The sequence below is a fragment of the Ambystoma mexicanum genome, chromosome 1q (genome assembly GCF_040938575.1).
Source record: "Ambystoma mexicanum isolate Mex_15411 chromosome 1q, UKY_AmexF1_1, whole genome shotgun sequence".
Lineage (NCBI taxonomy): Eukaryota > Metazoa > Chordata > Amphibia > Caudata > Ambystomatidae > Ambystoma > Ambystoma mexicanum.
The window spans coordinates 621,680,209-621,696,108 of record NC_090922.1 but is presented as its reverse complement, the minus strand read 5'-3'; the positions used below and the strand labels follow the sequence as shown (position 1 = coordinate 621,696,108).

The 15,900-nt window shown below is 47.8% G+C and overlaps 1 protein-coding gene across 9 annotated transcripts in view; it reads left to right on the top strand.

Moving 5' to 3' along the window:
• KLHL20 (kelch like family member 20) overlaps window positions 1-15,900 on the top strand; it is a 1,054,184-nt gene that overhangs the window by 741,086 nt on the left and 297,198 nt on the right. For all 9 annotated transcript variants that reach the window (XM_069641184.1, XM_069641182.1, XM_069641180.1 and 6 more), the window contains 2 exons: window positions 7,079-7,262; window positions 7,353-7,496. In XM_069641184.1, the coding sequence (XP_069497285.1) occupies window positions 7,079-7,262; window positions 7,353-7,496 (328 nt within the window). The remainder of the gene's footprint in view (window positions 1-7,078; window positions 7,263-7,352; window positions 7,497-15,900) is intronic.

The window sequence follows — 15,900 nt, the reverse complement described above, 5'->3', positions numbered from 1 at the left end:
CTCCCCAAAGGGAAAAGCTGTAATGCAGCCCAGCTGCAACTCCAGGACGATTGGAGGGGATGTCCCTGGCCTTGAACATCCTTGTAACATGTGGGTGTACCGTCTCCGAAGCACAGCTGCAGCTCCAGAGAGCCCCGGCAGGATCCCCATTCCTCTGCGGAGGTGACACCTGTAAAGTAGCACAGCCAGATGTGTGTCCTGGGCTTGCAGATGGACAACCCACATGGGAGGCATCCGCTCCCAGGGAAACACTAATGTTCTGCTGGCATGGGGGGCAATTTGTGGCGTGTCACTGCAATTGTATCCCAGCCTACCAAAATATCTGCCCAGACGGCCCATTCCCACCCACACCACCAACAATCCAGCCCCAGTCTCACCCACCCTACTGACAGTGGGCCCTAACCATAGAATAATAAACAGTACTTGCATAACATTGCAGCTGCTCGCATAGAAAAGGATGTAAACAAAACAAAAAACGTGTTACCTATGGTCACCCCAGCAAAAACAAATCTACACTCCTACTTTCCAAGCATGCCCCCCCCTTGCAAGCCATCCCTGGTGGTCTACTGAACCTCACCCCCCCTTGTGAAAACACATTTGCCCCTTACTACGGGCAGATATCTGCCCCCGGGGAGGGTTGTATGAGGTGCCCCCCACACTCTATTTGGGGTGGGGGGAGAAGCCCATGTTAGGCAGAAACCTGTGCAGTTCCCTTAGGGACCACTGCAAAAGATTTAAGACTACATGTGTTTGGCAGTAAACCCACTTGATAGCAGTCTGTACCACACAGATTCACTTGGTAGCTGTGGCTGAGCAGTCAGACTTCCCTCAATAAGAGTTAGGCAGTATACAGAGCATATAAAATAGGTACAGAAATACAGTAGCACAAGCAAACACTGACCAGAGCTTGGGTGTAAAAGTATATAATTATTTAACACACACTAGCACTAAATTGGTAAGAAAAGTTCAAAACACAATCACTATTATCATATGTACATCCCTGATTACTTGTTGGACAAGTCTTCGTTAACACCACTTATTTCCAGACAGAGGTGAGCGCTTAACGTTCGATGGCACTCCAACAAGTTAAATAAAAAGGGAGGGAAAATCAGAATTATGGAAGCATACACACTAAACACTTTTTAAAGAACCACAGCAAGTTTAGGAAGGCACAGTCTACTGGTGAGCAAGGACGTTTAGGCGCCAGGCCCACTTTCAAGGGAGCCGGGCGGAAGATGCCCAAGATCAGACAGTTGCACAGAGTCTTCGAAGTTTGTGGAGGTAGTTCAAAAAAGGTTTAGTTCAGTGCAAAAAAGTTAGCTAAGGTGTCCCAGGCTAACCCAGGTTCGAGAGACGAGGATTTAATACACCCCGTTCAAACGGTTTCAAGGGAAGCCAGGCGGAACACGGTACCTTAAATGGATCCTCCAGCGGGGGCAGTTGTTCCTGGCAGCGGGTGCAAGTCACAGCGTTGTCCAGAGGAAGAGAAGATCTCGTCGTGAAGGAAGAATGAAGGTCGTTGCACTGCCAGGGAAGAAACCAGCCGCGGAGTTCTCCGGTACAAAGGTACTACCCTTTCGGTTTGCGGTAGTGGTGAAAACGTGGTTTCCCGGTTGCCGGGGTGCTTGGCACAGGCAAGGCGGCCACGAGATGCTCCAGGAAGGCGTAAAGAAGGTAGACTGGTTATCCCCACCAGTCGAAGGAAGAAGACTCTCCGGGCTGGAGATCTCCTCTGTCGTTGGGAAAAGTGGTGAGACGGTTCAGCAGGGCTCCACCGTTGGTGTCGTCGTTGCAGGCTGGCTCAGCCTTTCCCTCCTCGGATTCTTAGGTCCTGTGGCGACTTCTGAAGTTCCAGTCCCCAAAGCCCTGCTTTTATGCAGCACACCCCCATTCACTCAGCCTAGCTGTCAGTCAAACATGCTAAGTGGTGAGTTGGCCGGCTCACCACTTGGGCCAATCACACAAGAGTGCGACTTGAGTTACCAGGGTAACTCAGTCCAGGGTGCCTAAACCCCCTCCCACACCCTCTGTGGTACCCAGACAGAGTGGCACCACTTTTGGAGACTTCTGTGGAGAAGCCTGCCAAAAAGTGGAACAAAGGGCTCGACTTGGTTTGGAGTCACAGAGGAGAACACACACGCCATTTTAGAATCGAGTTCTGGCAAAAAATACCAACCGGTGAATTAATATTAAATAAATAACCCGGCGGTATGTTGGAGGCTATAAGAATTAAATAATTAAAGTTGGTAGCCTCAAACAATGGGAAAATCCCATAGAGATATATTCGCGGTCAAATATAAAAAGTAGTATCCACTGCCACCAGCCAAAACTCGATCGGGGGGGGACGGAGACGTGCCCCCTCGAACAACAGATCCCGGGGGCAATAGAATTGCCCCGACCAGTACGTCCACAATATGATGGTTTGTATTGGTTTCTGTTCATAATTTGGGACTAGCAAAGCCAATGGTGACTTTACATGCCCTGGGAGACAGTAGTCAGTCCCAGGGTATGGAGTCTATGTTTGGGGGTCACTATGACACCCCTGGGTTACGGCATGGAGGGTGCTGTGTAACCCACATCAAAAAACACATGAGACCCTATGGAGTAAAAGACCCCATAGCCAATAAAACACATGGAAAGTTAAAGGAACACCTCAAATCATGTCTAAGAGTGGGAGCAAAAGAATCTCACTCTTAGCAGGAGAGAAAAAAATAAACCCCAAAAATCCAGCAAATCTGCTTGGTGACTCACTAGGTTTGGGAAATTAGCCTTACAGAGAATTCTCCCTAACACCCACCTCAAAATGTTGGACAGGCCGCCTAATGGATGGGGGCAGTAGGGATTCGGCAATCTCCGCCAAGGCAAGTTTGGTAAACAAATTTAAAAAAATTGAAAATGCACTTTAGGGTTGTTGAGGGGGCACCCTACACCGCCGGGTAATTTTGTAATGTGAAGGGTGGTACACACTCCACCCCAATTGGAGGGGCGGTGCATCTCAGTAGCCCCCTCTGGGGGGCAGATATGGGGGCGGGGCTGTCCTGCACTCCTCCCTGGGATCAGGTGTCCCTTCCTATGAGCAGATATCTGCCCCCAGGGAGGGCTGCATGAGAGGGCCCCCACTCCATTGTGGGTGGGGGGGAGGGGCCACCACCCCTTCCCATTAGAAAATTCCCTGTCGGTTTGGGGTGCCCCACAGCCCCCCCTAAAATGCTGTCTACCATTTTCACTTTCCTTTTGGTTGCCCAACTCCCCTTGGCGCAGATGGGCCCAATAGTGTGCCATTCTGCCCCCAGGGTGCCCAAAACCTACTACCCCACCCATTGGGGGGGCCTGTCCACCATTTTGTGGTGGCCCTCTCCCCCCGCGCCCCAAATGGGTGGCGGGGACACCTCATCCAGGCCTCCTACAAACAGCTGCCTGAGGTACACAACCCCCCCTCAATTTGGGGTGGCGGGGGAGAGGGCCACCAAACATTTTGGGACAGCCCCCCCCAGTGGGTGGGAGAGTAGGGCTTAGGCACCCTGGGGCCAGATTGGCACACCAATGTGCCCCTCTGCGCCAAGGCAAGTTTGGTAAACAAAGAAAAACATTGAAACTGGTACACTACACTTAAGGGCGGCCTGAGGGGCACCCTAAACCTCTGGGGAATTTTCCAATGTAAAGGGGGGTGGTGCTCTTCCCCCTCCCCCACACCAAATGAAAGGGGGGGCATCTCAATCATCCCTCCCTTGGGGCGGATAAAAGGGGGCAGCCTTCCCTGGGGTCACATGCCCCTTCCTAGGAGCAGGTATCTACCCCCCAGGGAGGGCTACAACGGGTGCCCCCATTTCCCCTTGGGGTGAAAGGGAGAGAGCCAGCCCCCTTTTCTGTAAAATAAATCCCTGGTGGCTAGTGGCACCCCACCCAAATATCCTTTTTCTTTTCTTCATTTTGCCCCCTTCCATGGGGGCAGATCAGCCATCTGCACACCGATTCCTGGTGCCCCCCCAATTGGATGGGGGACCACCTCATGTACTCCTGCCTGGGGGCTGAAATCTACAAGGGGTGGCCCCCCTTTCCACTTGGTGTGGGAGGGCCACCACCCTTTTGTGTGCCAGAAATATCCCTGGTGCCTAGTGGCCCCCCAACTCCCCATTGCATTTAAAAAAAAATGTATTTGCCGCCTTCTCTGGGGGCAGATGATCAGCCATCTGCCCCCAGGGTTATCCATATGTGCCCCCATGCTTTGGGGGCCGGTAGGAGAGGGCTGCTTACTGTAGGCAGCACCCACTCCCCCCCCCCCACATTCAAAAGACATCCCTGGTGTCTAGTGGCATTGTTAGCCACGGATCGAGCGCTCTGCGCCCGATCCGTTACCAGCAATGCTGTCACACAAGCTGACGTTGGAAAGGGGAGATTCTCCCCTTTCCAACAACACCTCTCTCGATCTCCGGCTTGAAATACAGCCGGAGATGATGGGAGAGGGAGAAGGGAGCTTACCTTCTGTTTTCATCGCGGCAGCCCGAAATGGCTGCCGCTGTGCAATTACTTTCACATCGGCGTGCTTAACGCACGCCAATGTGAAATTGAAGTTAATCCAGCCCCCTGGCAGTGAGGGATCGTTAGGTGGCAAAAAGGACGAGCTAGCTCGTCCTTGGCACCCTGGAGGTAATCCCAAGGACGAGATATCTCGTCCTTGGCACTTAAGGGGTTAATGTATGTATTTTAATTGTGTATGGTTATTTTGTCCCCCCCCCCCCAACCTTGGATTGTGCCAACCAACCAGTAGTGAGCAACACATGCAGTTTGTCGGGTGGGCCTTAGCCGAATAGTTTTATACTTATTGTGTTATCGCTATGGGTTTATGTTGAACCCAAAGTACGTATTTAACCTAGTTGCTATGTTTTGTAATAAGGTGTATATTTTCTGAGTATACCAGTGTAGTGTATTGTATTTTTTTGGGTATTTGTGGTTTGTGTGTTAAGCATTTATCTGCCTCAGCTAGCCTTTTTGTTGGAATATGATTTCACCTTAGTATATATGGTTTCACAACCCTCACAAGAAGGGGTAAAATCTCCCTAACACTCACTCACTGTGCCGTCTAGACACAGGCCTAGTTTTCAAATCTCTGAAAGGGCATCTGTTGGTACTTGCTGCATATACCATATCACAGCACATAAAGGTGCAGTCGGGGAGCAGTTGCTGATGCCTTCATGGAAGGAGTTAAATTCATACACCTGCTGGTTGCTGAGCCTGAACTAAGCTGGGATCTAAACAGTCTTGTACAGGCTGATAACACTATCAAAAATATTACAAAAATAGTCCCTATAATATTGCATGTACAGGGTAGCCTTAGTTGCTATCAATTCAGTAAGAAGAGTGAGTGAATTGTAGGCTCTGTCAGTACATGAGTCCTTTGTAACCATACAGAAAGAAATGGTTTTCTTTCCTACAAGACAAGAAAGCAGGTCAGTAAGTCCAGTATTGCTAAATGGATGATATATCGAAGAGTGCTACACAGTTGCACAAAAGCCTTTGGCAAACGTTCCAAGGATGCACTCTACTAGAGAAACAGTAGCAACACTTTTATTCCTGGTTAATGTTCCTCCTTGACATTTTCAAAGCGGCAACATGGAGTTAGGTGCACACATTTACAAAACACTACTGTATTTGTATTTATTAATATAGCGCGCCTGGCCGAAAGGCATCTTGGCGCATATCGTAGGTTACAGTGACAGTTTAAATAGCAAGAACAGTAGAATACACAAGAACATGAGATAGCAAATGTACGTTCACATATTTACAAAACATATAACATGAAATATACACGGCAGCCTATTTACAAAAACTTTACACAGTATTTACGTTCAGGAAACAGGGAGATAGTGAAGGGATACTTGGTCATTGAAGGCAACGGAAGGCTATGATGCTGTGCGGTGGTTATGAGTGTCTTGGCCAGTGAGCCACAATTTAGCTTTGCTCTTGAAGGAGTGGAAGGAAGATTCTATTCTAGGTGGGTTCGGGAGGTAATTCCAGTATTTAGCGGCGAGGACTGGGAAGCTGGTTCCCCCGGCTGTCTGCAGCTTGAATCTGGGTAAAGAGAGACAATGCGCTTGAGCTGCTCTCTGAGGGCGGCTGGAAGTGTATGAGGTGAAGCGGCATGCCAGATTCTTGTAACACATACAAGAACAGATCACCGGTAGGTGATTTGTTTGTTGCTATGCCATCAACATGCCCACCACCACAAACAAACTACTAGACCATGAATAGCATGTGAATTGAAACTGATTCAGAAACCCCAAAAAACAAATGTTTCTTGCCCCATAATAGTCACTTTCGTGCATGTATCCATTTAAAATTGCATGTGCCTGCCCAATCTTCCCATATTGGAGGTTACAGGCACGACACAAGACATGTTTACACTTGCAAGCTGCTCTCACTCCAACAAAGGTACAGAAATCAATTTGAGGGAGTAGGTGCTGAGGGGTATTGAGGGGTGAATGTGCATGTATGATGGAGATGGTATGACAGGAATGTCCTTTCAACTGCTTTTGCTTATGAAGTAAGCCACTTGAAATACTATTCTGGACCAACCTCTAGGTGGTAGAATATGCATACCGTGTGGTTCTAAACAGATCCAAGCACCAGAAGGACTATTACTGGCTAAGGACATTTTTGCCATATATCTACCTGCTATGTCATTTGTGATGCTGTGACAGACTGTCTGGAGCAGCCTTTACAACAGTAACATTTCCTGGATCCAGTTTGCGCATGTAACTAATGTGAAAGATGGGCTTTTTGTCAGAGAATGATTATATGCAGGGGAAAGAGAATTATTACAGCTCACTAATCTGTTCTTATTTTTCAGGGATGTGATTTATGGTGAGTTCAAGTCCATGATAGTTCACATATTCCTCCAAATTGAGGATTGGGGTGCTAGGAGCTGGGTTGATCAACTTTACTGTAATTTAAGCGAGGCATGCCTAATGAGTTTAAATATTTTAATAGCGGTGCAGCCTCGCGTCCTGTCAGTTATGAGATGCAATTGTGAGATGCATTGTGATCTTTCTGTATATATTCTGTTTTTCTCCCCACTCAGTGGGTGGCTGGTGCAGTGGTGATGCTATCTCCAGCGTGGAACGCTATGACCCCCAGACCAATGAATGGCGCATGGTGGCTTCCATGAGTAAACGGCGCTGTGGTGTTGGGGTCAGTGTCCTTGATGACCTTCTCTATGCTGTTGGTGGCCATGATGGTTCATCCTATCTAAATAGTGTTGAAAGGTGAACTATAGCTTTTGATTCATGTTTTAAAGGGGTTTTCAATTGCTCCAATGGATGAGCTCCTCTGATGGCTTTTTCTGTGCTCTGCAGGTATGATCCAAAGACCAACCAGTGGAGCAGTGATGTGGCACCTACTAGCACATGCAGAACTAGTGTTGGAGTGGCAGTTCTTGGTGGATATCTCTATGCTGTGGGTGGACAGGATGGTGTCTCCTGCCTCAACATTGTGGAAAGGTATAAAAAAGTAAAAATGTGCCAATCCTTGTCAATGCAAGAATACTGAATACACACGGAGGAGAAAGGGTAAAGCGTAATTCTGCATCAAGGCTTTAACCTTGACATTTTGTAGTGCACATAGTTTTGCTTGCAGTATTTGTGTCCAGGGGATGGTTATTATGCTGAGTGCAGTGGCCATGCTCTGAGATAATTCTATATATGTAATTGATATCAAACTTTGGCAGAAGGCAGTATAGTTTTCACTGTTCTCCTATCCTTGACAGTCATCTCTGGCCCTTGCCACCAGCTGCCAGAATCTGCCCGTTTATTGCCCTGCACACTTTCTCAACCCCTACTTTGACACCCCTTACAACTTTAAAAAAAATCGAGAATAAGTGGCAGATGTGGGGCTGCAGTCAGAGTGAAGTGTTGGTGTTAATCTCAATGTGTGCTATTTCTACACTTCCATCAAGAGGGCAGGTTTTCCTCCCTCTAAGCAGATCTACAAGCCTCAGAAATAGGATTACAGTGATTAATGTATGTCATCCTCTTGTACAAGATGCCTATCATGGTTCCCATCAATCATTTGATGTCCTGCAATTGTTAAATTCTGTTTTCTGGGTGGAAGTTAAACCCAGTCAAGAGCATTCTTGGGTCTTGGGTGATGCCAACTCATGTTTCCAGCAGAAACTGGAATGTAGAGGATACCTCAAAGTCACCACTGCAAAGATTTACAGCATCTAGAATTCCGTCTGAGCCACTGAGACGTTTAGGGTTGTCTGTTTTCTTTGGTGGACATGGGAATACCCTTCACCTTTCCTTTTGCCCATTTCCAATTGTGATTTCTTAGGATGTTTATCATTAATATTGTAAGTGGCCCTCGTGCACAAGGAGATTTGAGAACCCAAATGCACAAGTTTTATCACAATAAAAATGTAGGCCTGTTTTTTTAAAAAAAATAATACGAATGCAAGGCTATATTTGAAACCCAAACGATGCAAAAAGATTTTAAACCAAACAAGCAGATGTGCAATTCATAGGAAAATACAGTAGTAATAAAGTAGTTTGCCACTTGAATAGAGTGGGAGAACAAGAATGCAAGCTCTCTGGTCAATATAAACAAAACCGTAATTTTTCAAAGCATCACTTATCACCTGTAGACTTTCAAGATGGGATTCAGAGAGTCAAGAAATGGAATGCAGTCTCATCTAAGTGCCGTGATTTGGCAAATGCCCAATATTCTATTTGAGCATAGGGCTAAAGTGCTTTCCACACTAAGGCAGACATGGGCTGATTTCTGAATAGTAATGCAGTGGCTTTTGCCGTGTAGGAGGGTTTCTGAGATGCCATCCTAGGTGATGAGCAACTCTTACCAAACTCTTAAGGTAGCGTAGACTGAGCAATAAAGCAGACTTAAGCATGTGCAAGTATGGTTCACAACACTTGGAGACAGCCACGTGATACAATTCTACATTCCACACAGGTATAAACCTTAGCAATTTAAACTTCAGAATACTATACAGTACAAACGCTTGCAGCCTGTAATCTCAAACTGAGATTGCACAACACGTTACACTACAAACTGTAAAAGGCAATTGAATAAAGAAATGTAACGACTGTAAAGTGGAAGAGAAAGTGGTTAAAAACATATTGTATGCCCTGCCTTATAATCGTAGGAGAAGCACCTAACTTTAGCAATTTTACCTTTCCACTTAAATAGTTTGAGTCTCAGAGGTCAAGTAACTGGTGAACATCTGAAGGAGGCAAAGATCCCCTGTACAAGTTTTGGCTATCTCCAATAGGTCCGTAAAAAAGCAGTTTAATAACACACTTTTTGGGTTCAAGGTTTTAGGACAAAATTAAGAGTACAACCCAAATTTCACCATGTTAGGGGCTTTGCAGGGGTTTATCCCAAGCCAGAACTCCCCCGATTCCCAACCAGGTAAGGGTAGTGTTGAGTGGATTTTATGCCCATGCAATCCCTATGCGATGAGTCGGGCACAAAGTGGTGTGTATTTACTTTCCCCCAACTTTCCCTGAAGTACTCCGGATCACCAGGGCCATTGGTGGAGGTCCAGGTTTTGGTGCAGTGGCTGAAGTAGGTGTCTGGTTTACAATTAGCTGGGTGATGATTCCAGTCTCCGGCTACAGGACCGTTCCAGCAGATTAGCAACAGAAAGGGCTTCACACTATAGGACAACACCGTTGACTTTCGCCACGAAAAGGAGGGACCCCCAGGACACAGTAAGCGAAGGGTTGCGGTGCCAAAGAACAGGCTCCTGTCAGGCCCTACTTAATGCAACAGAGCAGCTGATGCAGTTCACTGTGATCCTGGGCCACACATCTAGGATCTGCAGTGTCCCAAGCTACACCGTGGGACGACTGCAGTTGCAGCAGAGAAGCACAGCGGATGGCTGGTCCACCCAGGGGAGGGTCCCAGAGCACTTCACAACTCATAGATAGCAGCATTTGTTGATTCAAACACGCCATTGAAGATTTTGCCTGGTTGTAGGAGAGGTTGGAGAGATTTACCAGTGGGTGTCTTGGCCAATTCTGGTTCCCTTAAAGAGCAATCCTGCCGGTCTTCAGTACAGTCATCCCATATTTGGATTCTTGGCTTCAGCAGGTAATCTCCAGAATGGCTCCGGACCTGCTCTTATCCAAAATCCAAGTGTTGTCCCAGCCCACCAATACAAAGGATGTGCCCCATTCGAAAAGGCAAGGGCTATCTAATCACAATTATCCACTTATCCCACATTTGCATAGTAACAACCATCAAAAGTGTGGATTGGGACCAGACCATCACAAAACCAGTTTCAACTAGATCAACCACACACAGCACTTGCCCAGGAGAGCGGGGCATGACCTCGCAAAAAGGCATACCCTTATGTGGAGTTTTCAACCAAAGAGGGTAGGATGACAGCAAAAAAGCAATATGGAGAAAGGAACAGACCACATAGGAAAAGCCGTTTTGCGTATATGGTACTACAATCTGTAGTAAAAAAAAAAATTGAGAAAAAGATGTAAAACACATTTCGGTGCCACCAGTCTCACTTCGCACATCACAAATGCATACAAAATGTTGCCAGACAAAAGAGAAAATGGGATGCATAGTACCCATATAACACTCCACCTAAGGTGGTGTGTGTTGGATGCAAGAATACAGGAGAATATGAATGGGAGAAAGTCTCCCTGCGCTAGTAGGCTTAAGGGCTGATCGGTGTATACCAAATGAATGAGATGAGCCGGTAAGTGAAGCTAAAAAGGCTTTACTTACCTCAAAAGTAAGCCAGTACTCAAGGACATACATAACTTTGCTGGGAAGTCATTGAAATCAACAGTGGGAAAGCTACAAAAAGAAAAATGTCCCTTACCAATTAATTGCACACGGCATTGAATGATGGAATGCATGCCTGTCAAACTTTTTGCAAGCTCTGTTTTTGTTTTGTTTTCATTTTTTTTTCCACCAGCGAAAAGTCTACTGAAGTCTCCCTGCCATTGCAACCCCTTTTCTGGTGTGCTACCCATAGTACCCTGTATGGTTTACAGGGCAGGTGTGCGTTTAAAGTACCCCATTTTGGTTCCAGTGTGAGTATTTTCTTTTCTTTTTTCCAAAGTATTTTTTTGGGTTTTTAGAACAGGAATAAAACGGTATATGCATGGGAACTATAACAGAACAAAAGGGTACAACAGTAACAACAACAGTCTTCGTATAAGATGTATGTGAGGTCCAGAATGGCACATTAGGCCAAAATGTTAGTATCTCGGGAAGTGAGGGGGGGGGGGGGATCTGTCCCAGGGGGCTTCGACTTTGCAGTGGTGCAGCTTATCTGCTGCTGTCGCACGCTGTTGGTGCTCAGCGAGGCTTGTGGTCTGCGTTGAATCGCATGTCTCTCAGGAGGGCCTTCCAGGAGTCGAGAGTGCCGCTTGTGATGTCACCGCAAGACATGGTTCCATCCTGCCAGGCTCTGGTTTCGGCAGCGGTCCATCTTGCCATCTTGTTTAGCCAGCGTTCGTGCCTCGGGCCTGCAGGTGCCTTCCAGGCCATCGCTATGGTTCTTAACTAATATGCATGAAATGTCCATTAGTTTCACAATATGTTTGATTTTACTTGGTCTGGGATAAGTTCCTAGAAGGCATTCACCAGGTGTCCAAGCATATCTTTCCATTCCAGAATCCATGCAGGATTGTTTAGCTTTGGACCATAGTGAATGCACCTTAGTGCAGGTCCAAAACATGTGAATCATATCTACATTGTCGTTTCCGCACCATGGGCACGTCGGTGGGACCCTCTTATTGAATGCAACGATCCTTTGGGGAGTCATATATGTCCGATGGAGGACATTCAGTTGTATCTGACCAAACCTGGCGTTTCTCGACACTTTCTTGGGGGTATATTAGTGCTCTCTCCCATTCCTTGTCTGTGAGTGGTGTTTCAAGGTCTGCTTCCCATCTCTCCTTAAGTGCCATTCCTTTGGGATTAGGTCTGTCTATGAGCTTGTTCTAGAGCCTGGAGACTGGTCTCCATCCATCCGAAAGGTCGTGCATCTCCTGTAGCAGCGTGTCTGGGGCGTGTTCCTCCGGCCAGACATTACACTGCTTCTTGGCGGTCTGTTTGAGCCTATGGTACCAGAGGAATTGACCCTTGGGTATTCCATCGTTGTCCTGTAGCGACTCGAAGTCTCTAAATTCTCCATCCTCGAACAGGTCCTCCCATGTGTATATGCCAGCTTCTTCCCATCTCCTAGCTGTGGAGATCTCTACCTTAGTGTTGCACACATCGACCATTATAGGGTTGTCGGGCGAATACGGGTGTTTCACCTTTCTTATATAGCAGGCCCTGGCCCATACCTTCCTGCCGAGCTCAACGATCAGGGGGGTGTCCAAAGGTTGCCGGGTGGGGTACCATAGTTTCTTTGGGGATTAAATTGGTGTGGGGTTGCTTCAGTAGCCCTAGTTCAGCCGATGATTCATCCGACAACCACTTCGTGACGTGGCTGAGTTGGGCGGCCAAGTAGTAGAGCTGTAGATCAGGGAGTTTTATTCCACCTTCCTTGTGTGGCAGAGTTAGCGTGGCCAGCGCCAATTTGTGCCTGTGGGGACCCCACAAGAAGTCTTGATGATGGCCTCTAGCTTCTTGAAGAATGGTGGCCGTATGTAGTGGCAAATGTTCACAAAAAAAACAGGAATCGTGGGAGGATTATCATCTTGGTAATTGCTGCTCTACCAACCATTGTTAGTGGTAGTTTGGATCAGAATTTTTTAGAGCTCCGGAGGGTGGTGGCTGCGACCTCGGTGTTGTGCTCATGTGTGAGCTGCGGAGTGTGGCCCACATTGATTCCTAGGTATCGGAGTTTGTCGGTTTGCCATTTTATCCCTATAGATGGGAGTTCACTTACTGGGGTATCTCGCAGACCGTCCAGAGGAAATGCAGAGGATTTGTGTTTGCTGAACTGTATCCCAGAGTATTTTGCGAAGTTATCGAGCACCTCCAGAGATGTTGGTGCGTTTACTTCAGGAGTCCCCAAGTAAAGAACGACGTTGTCCGCGTATAATGATATGATGTTATAGTCATTACCCACGCTGATGCCAGCATCGAAAAACTGTTGGCGGAAGTATATAGCAATCGGTTCTAGTCCCAGTATATACAACATAGGTGAGAGTGGGCATCCTTGTCTCGTGCCCCTCTGTATTTCCCAGGCTTCAGAGACTATTTTGCCCGTCTTGACCCTAGCCATCGTAGACCTGTAGAGTACCTGGATCCATCTGATGAAGCCCTTACCGAAGCCTCCCAAGACCTGCATGAGCCACTCCCAGTAGATGGAGTCGAAGGCCTTGATGGCGTCAAGTGAAATTACGGCCAGGTCCTCCACGGATTCATAGGTTTCGGCCATGATGTGTTGTAGCCTCCTCAGGTTAGCTGTAGTGTTGCGTCTCGGGACGAAGCCGTTCTGATCCTCATGAATTATGGACCCCATCACCCTGGAGAGTCTGCTGGCCAGTATCGAGATAAGGATCTTGCTGTCATAATTTAACATGGCCAGAGGGCGATAGGAGTCGCAATCAGTGGGTGGTTTGTGTGGCTTCAGCATGGGGATAATTATAGTTTCTCTCATGGTGTTGGGCAGGATCCCGTTCGCGTAGGCCTCTTGGTAAACTTCGTGTAGGATAGGGGTGAGGATTGATTCGTATGTCTTATAAAATTCCGGCGGTAGGCCGTCGCTACCGGGGGTCTTGTTGGTGGCGAGTGACCTGATAGCCTCTTTCACGTCGTCGGGAGTGATCTCCATCTCCAGTTCATCCCTCTGCTCATTGGATATTTGGGGTAGATTTATCTCCTCTAGGGTTTCCATTAAGTCTTCGATGGGTATCTGGGTTGCATGGGCATACAGTTTAGAGTAAAATTTCGCAAAGGCCTCATTGATCCTCATTTGCGACTTGTGGGATATACCTTCGCCGTCCTTTATTTCCGTTGGTATATGTTTAGGGTGTTCCCGCCTGCATAGCCAGGCCAGAAGTCTTCCCGGTTTATCTGACTCTGTGGGATCTAGTGGTATGGGTTGCAAAGTCAAATTTCTCCAATCTGTCCCAAGATAGTTGGCATTTTTCGTGAGCCGTTTTCAGTTTCCCCTCGATCTCCGGGGTGATGTCTGAGGTGGGCTCCAGGGCCGTGATCTCTGCTTCCTGTTCTTCCAGTGACGCCTTTAGCCGTCTTAGAGTGCCTCCCGCTCTTGATATAATTTCGCCTCTGGTAACCACCTTCATGGCTTCCCATAGTGTGCTCCATGTGGACACCGATCCTTTGTTGATTTCGACATACTCTTCGAGTCTTTCGGCTAGGTCTTCTCTGAATTCTGGGTCTTCCAGTGCCACGGTAGGCATCCTCCACATAGGTATCGGAGGTTTGGGTCCTCGTAACTGCCAATGCATACACAGCGGGGAATGGTCTGAGACAGATCTCCCCAAGTACTCCGTTACTGCTGCCAGGTGAACCTGCTCCCTGTCAATGAACAGGTAGTCGATTCTTGTGTGTACTCCGTGTGGAGCTGAGTAGTGCGAGTAGATTCGGTCAGCTGGGTGCTGTGCCCTCCAGATATCCACCAGGTTAAGATGTGCAAGTGTCTCCGTCAGAGTACGAGTTGCGGGATTGTTTGGTTGGGTGGGAGGGATGGATCTATCCATCGCTGTGTCCATGACGCAATTGAAGTCTCCTCCCCATATAAAAGTGCGGCCTCGATGGTGTGCCAACTTAGCATTTAGTGCACTTAGGTATGACGGGATTCCATGTTGTGAAAAGTATGTATTGGCCAGACAAATCGGGGTCTGCTCAATGGTGCCCCACATTATTATGAGTCTTCCTTCCTTGTCGGATTCGCACCCCTGTAGTTGGAAGGGCACGTTCGGGTTCACCCATATTAGCACGCCTCTCGCGTATTTGGAGTACGGGGACCCTCTCATAGTCCCTTCCCATCGGTCTGCAAGTTTGGACATGGCTTCTTCCGTTAAATGGGTCTCCTGTAACATTGCAATCAAAACGTTCTTCCTCCTGAGGTAAGATTGTATGCGGTTCCTCCTGAGATACGAGCCCATTCCCCTCACGTTCCACGTCATCACTGTAAGATGTGATGCCATTGATTCAGTGTTCCAGAATTGGCAGGGGCCACAACCTCTTCGCGCAGGTGTGACATCAGGTTGCTGGTAGCGGGTTGTATGTGGGAATCTTCTGATTCACTAGCTCTTGGGCCATTTCTTGGGACCTTCTCGTGATTTTTCAGCTGTAGTGGAGCGAAGACTGTAAAACTAACAAAACGAAGAACATTACAAAAACTGGTGCGCCCAGCGACTACAACGGTTTCGCGGTGCTCAGGCGCTCTCGAGCCATCTGGACCCATCCGGGAATCAGGCGCGAGTTGGGTCGGGCGGAGAACTTGCCCGATTGGATTTTTCGCCGGGGGTAGGGCTGGTGCGAGGCGGCGGGGCCGAACGAGGGCCGCTTCCCTATTGCGAACTGTTAACTGGATTACCTTCTAAGGACCGGCAACGTGGGTTTCATGCGCTCTTTGTGACCGCGTGTAGGGGTTGTGAGAGGCCACTGTGATTCAATCCTTCTCCAATCCTTCAAAGCTTCTTTGCCATCCGCTAAATTGTTGTCTTCCAGCCACATGTTGGCTGGCACCGGATTGTTAAGCAATACCACTCGCCCGTTATGGATTACCCTCAGGCGAGACGGATAAAGCAGCCTATATTTGAAGTTCATTTGGCGAAGCCTTGCCTTGATCGGGACAAATGAGTTCCTTTCCCTCTGCACTTTCTGAGTGTAATCCGGGTATATGGATATCTTGGAGTCACCCTGCTCAATAGGACCCGTTTCTCTGGAGTATCTCAATATAGCTTCTCTGTATTGGAAATTCAGAATCTTCGC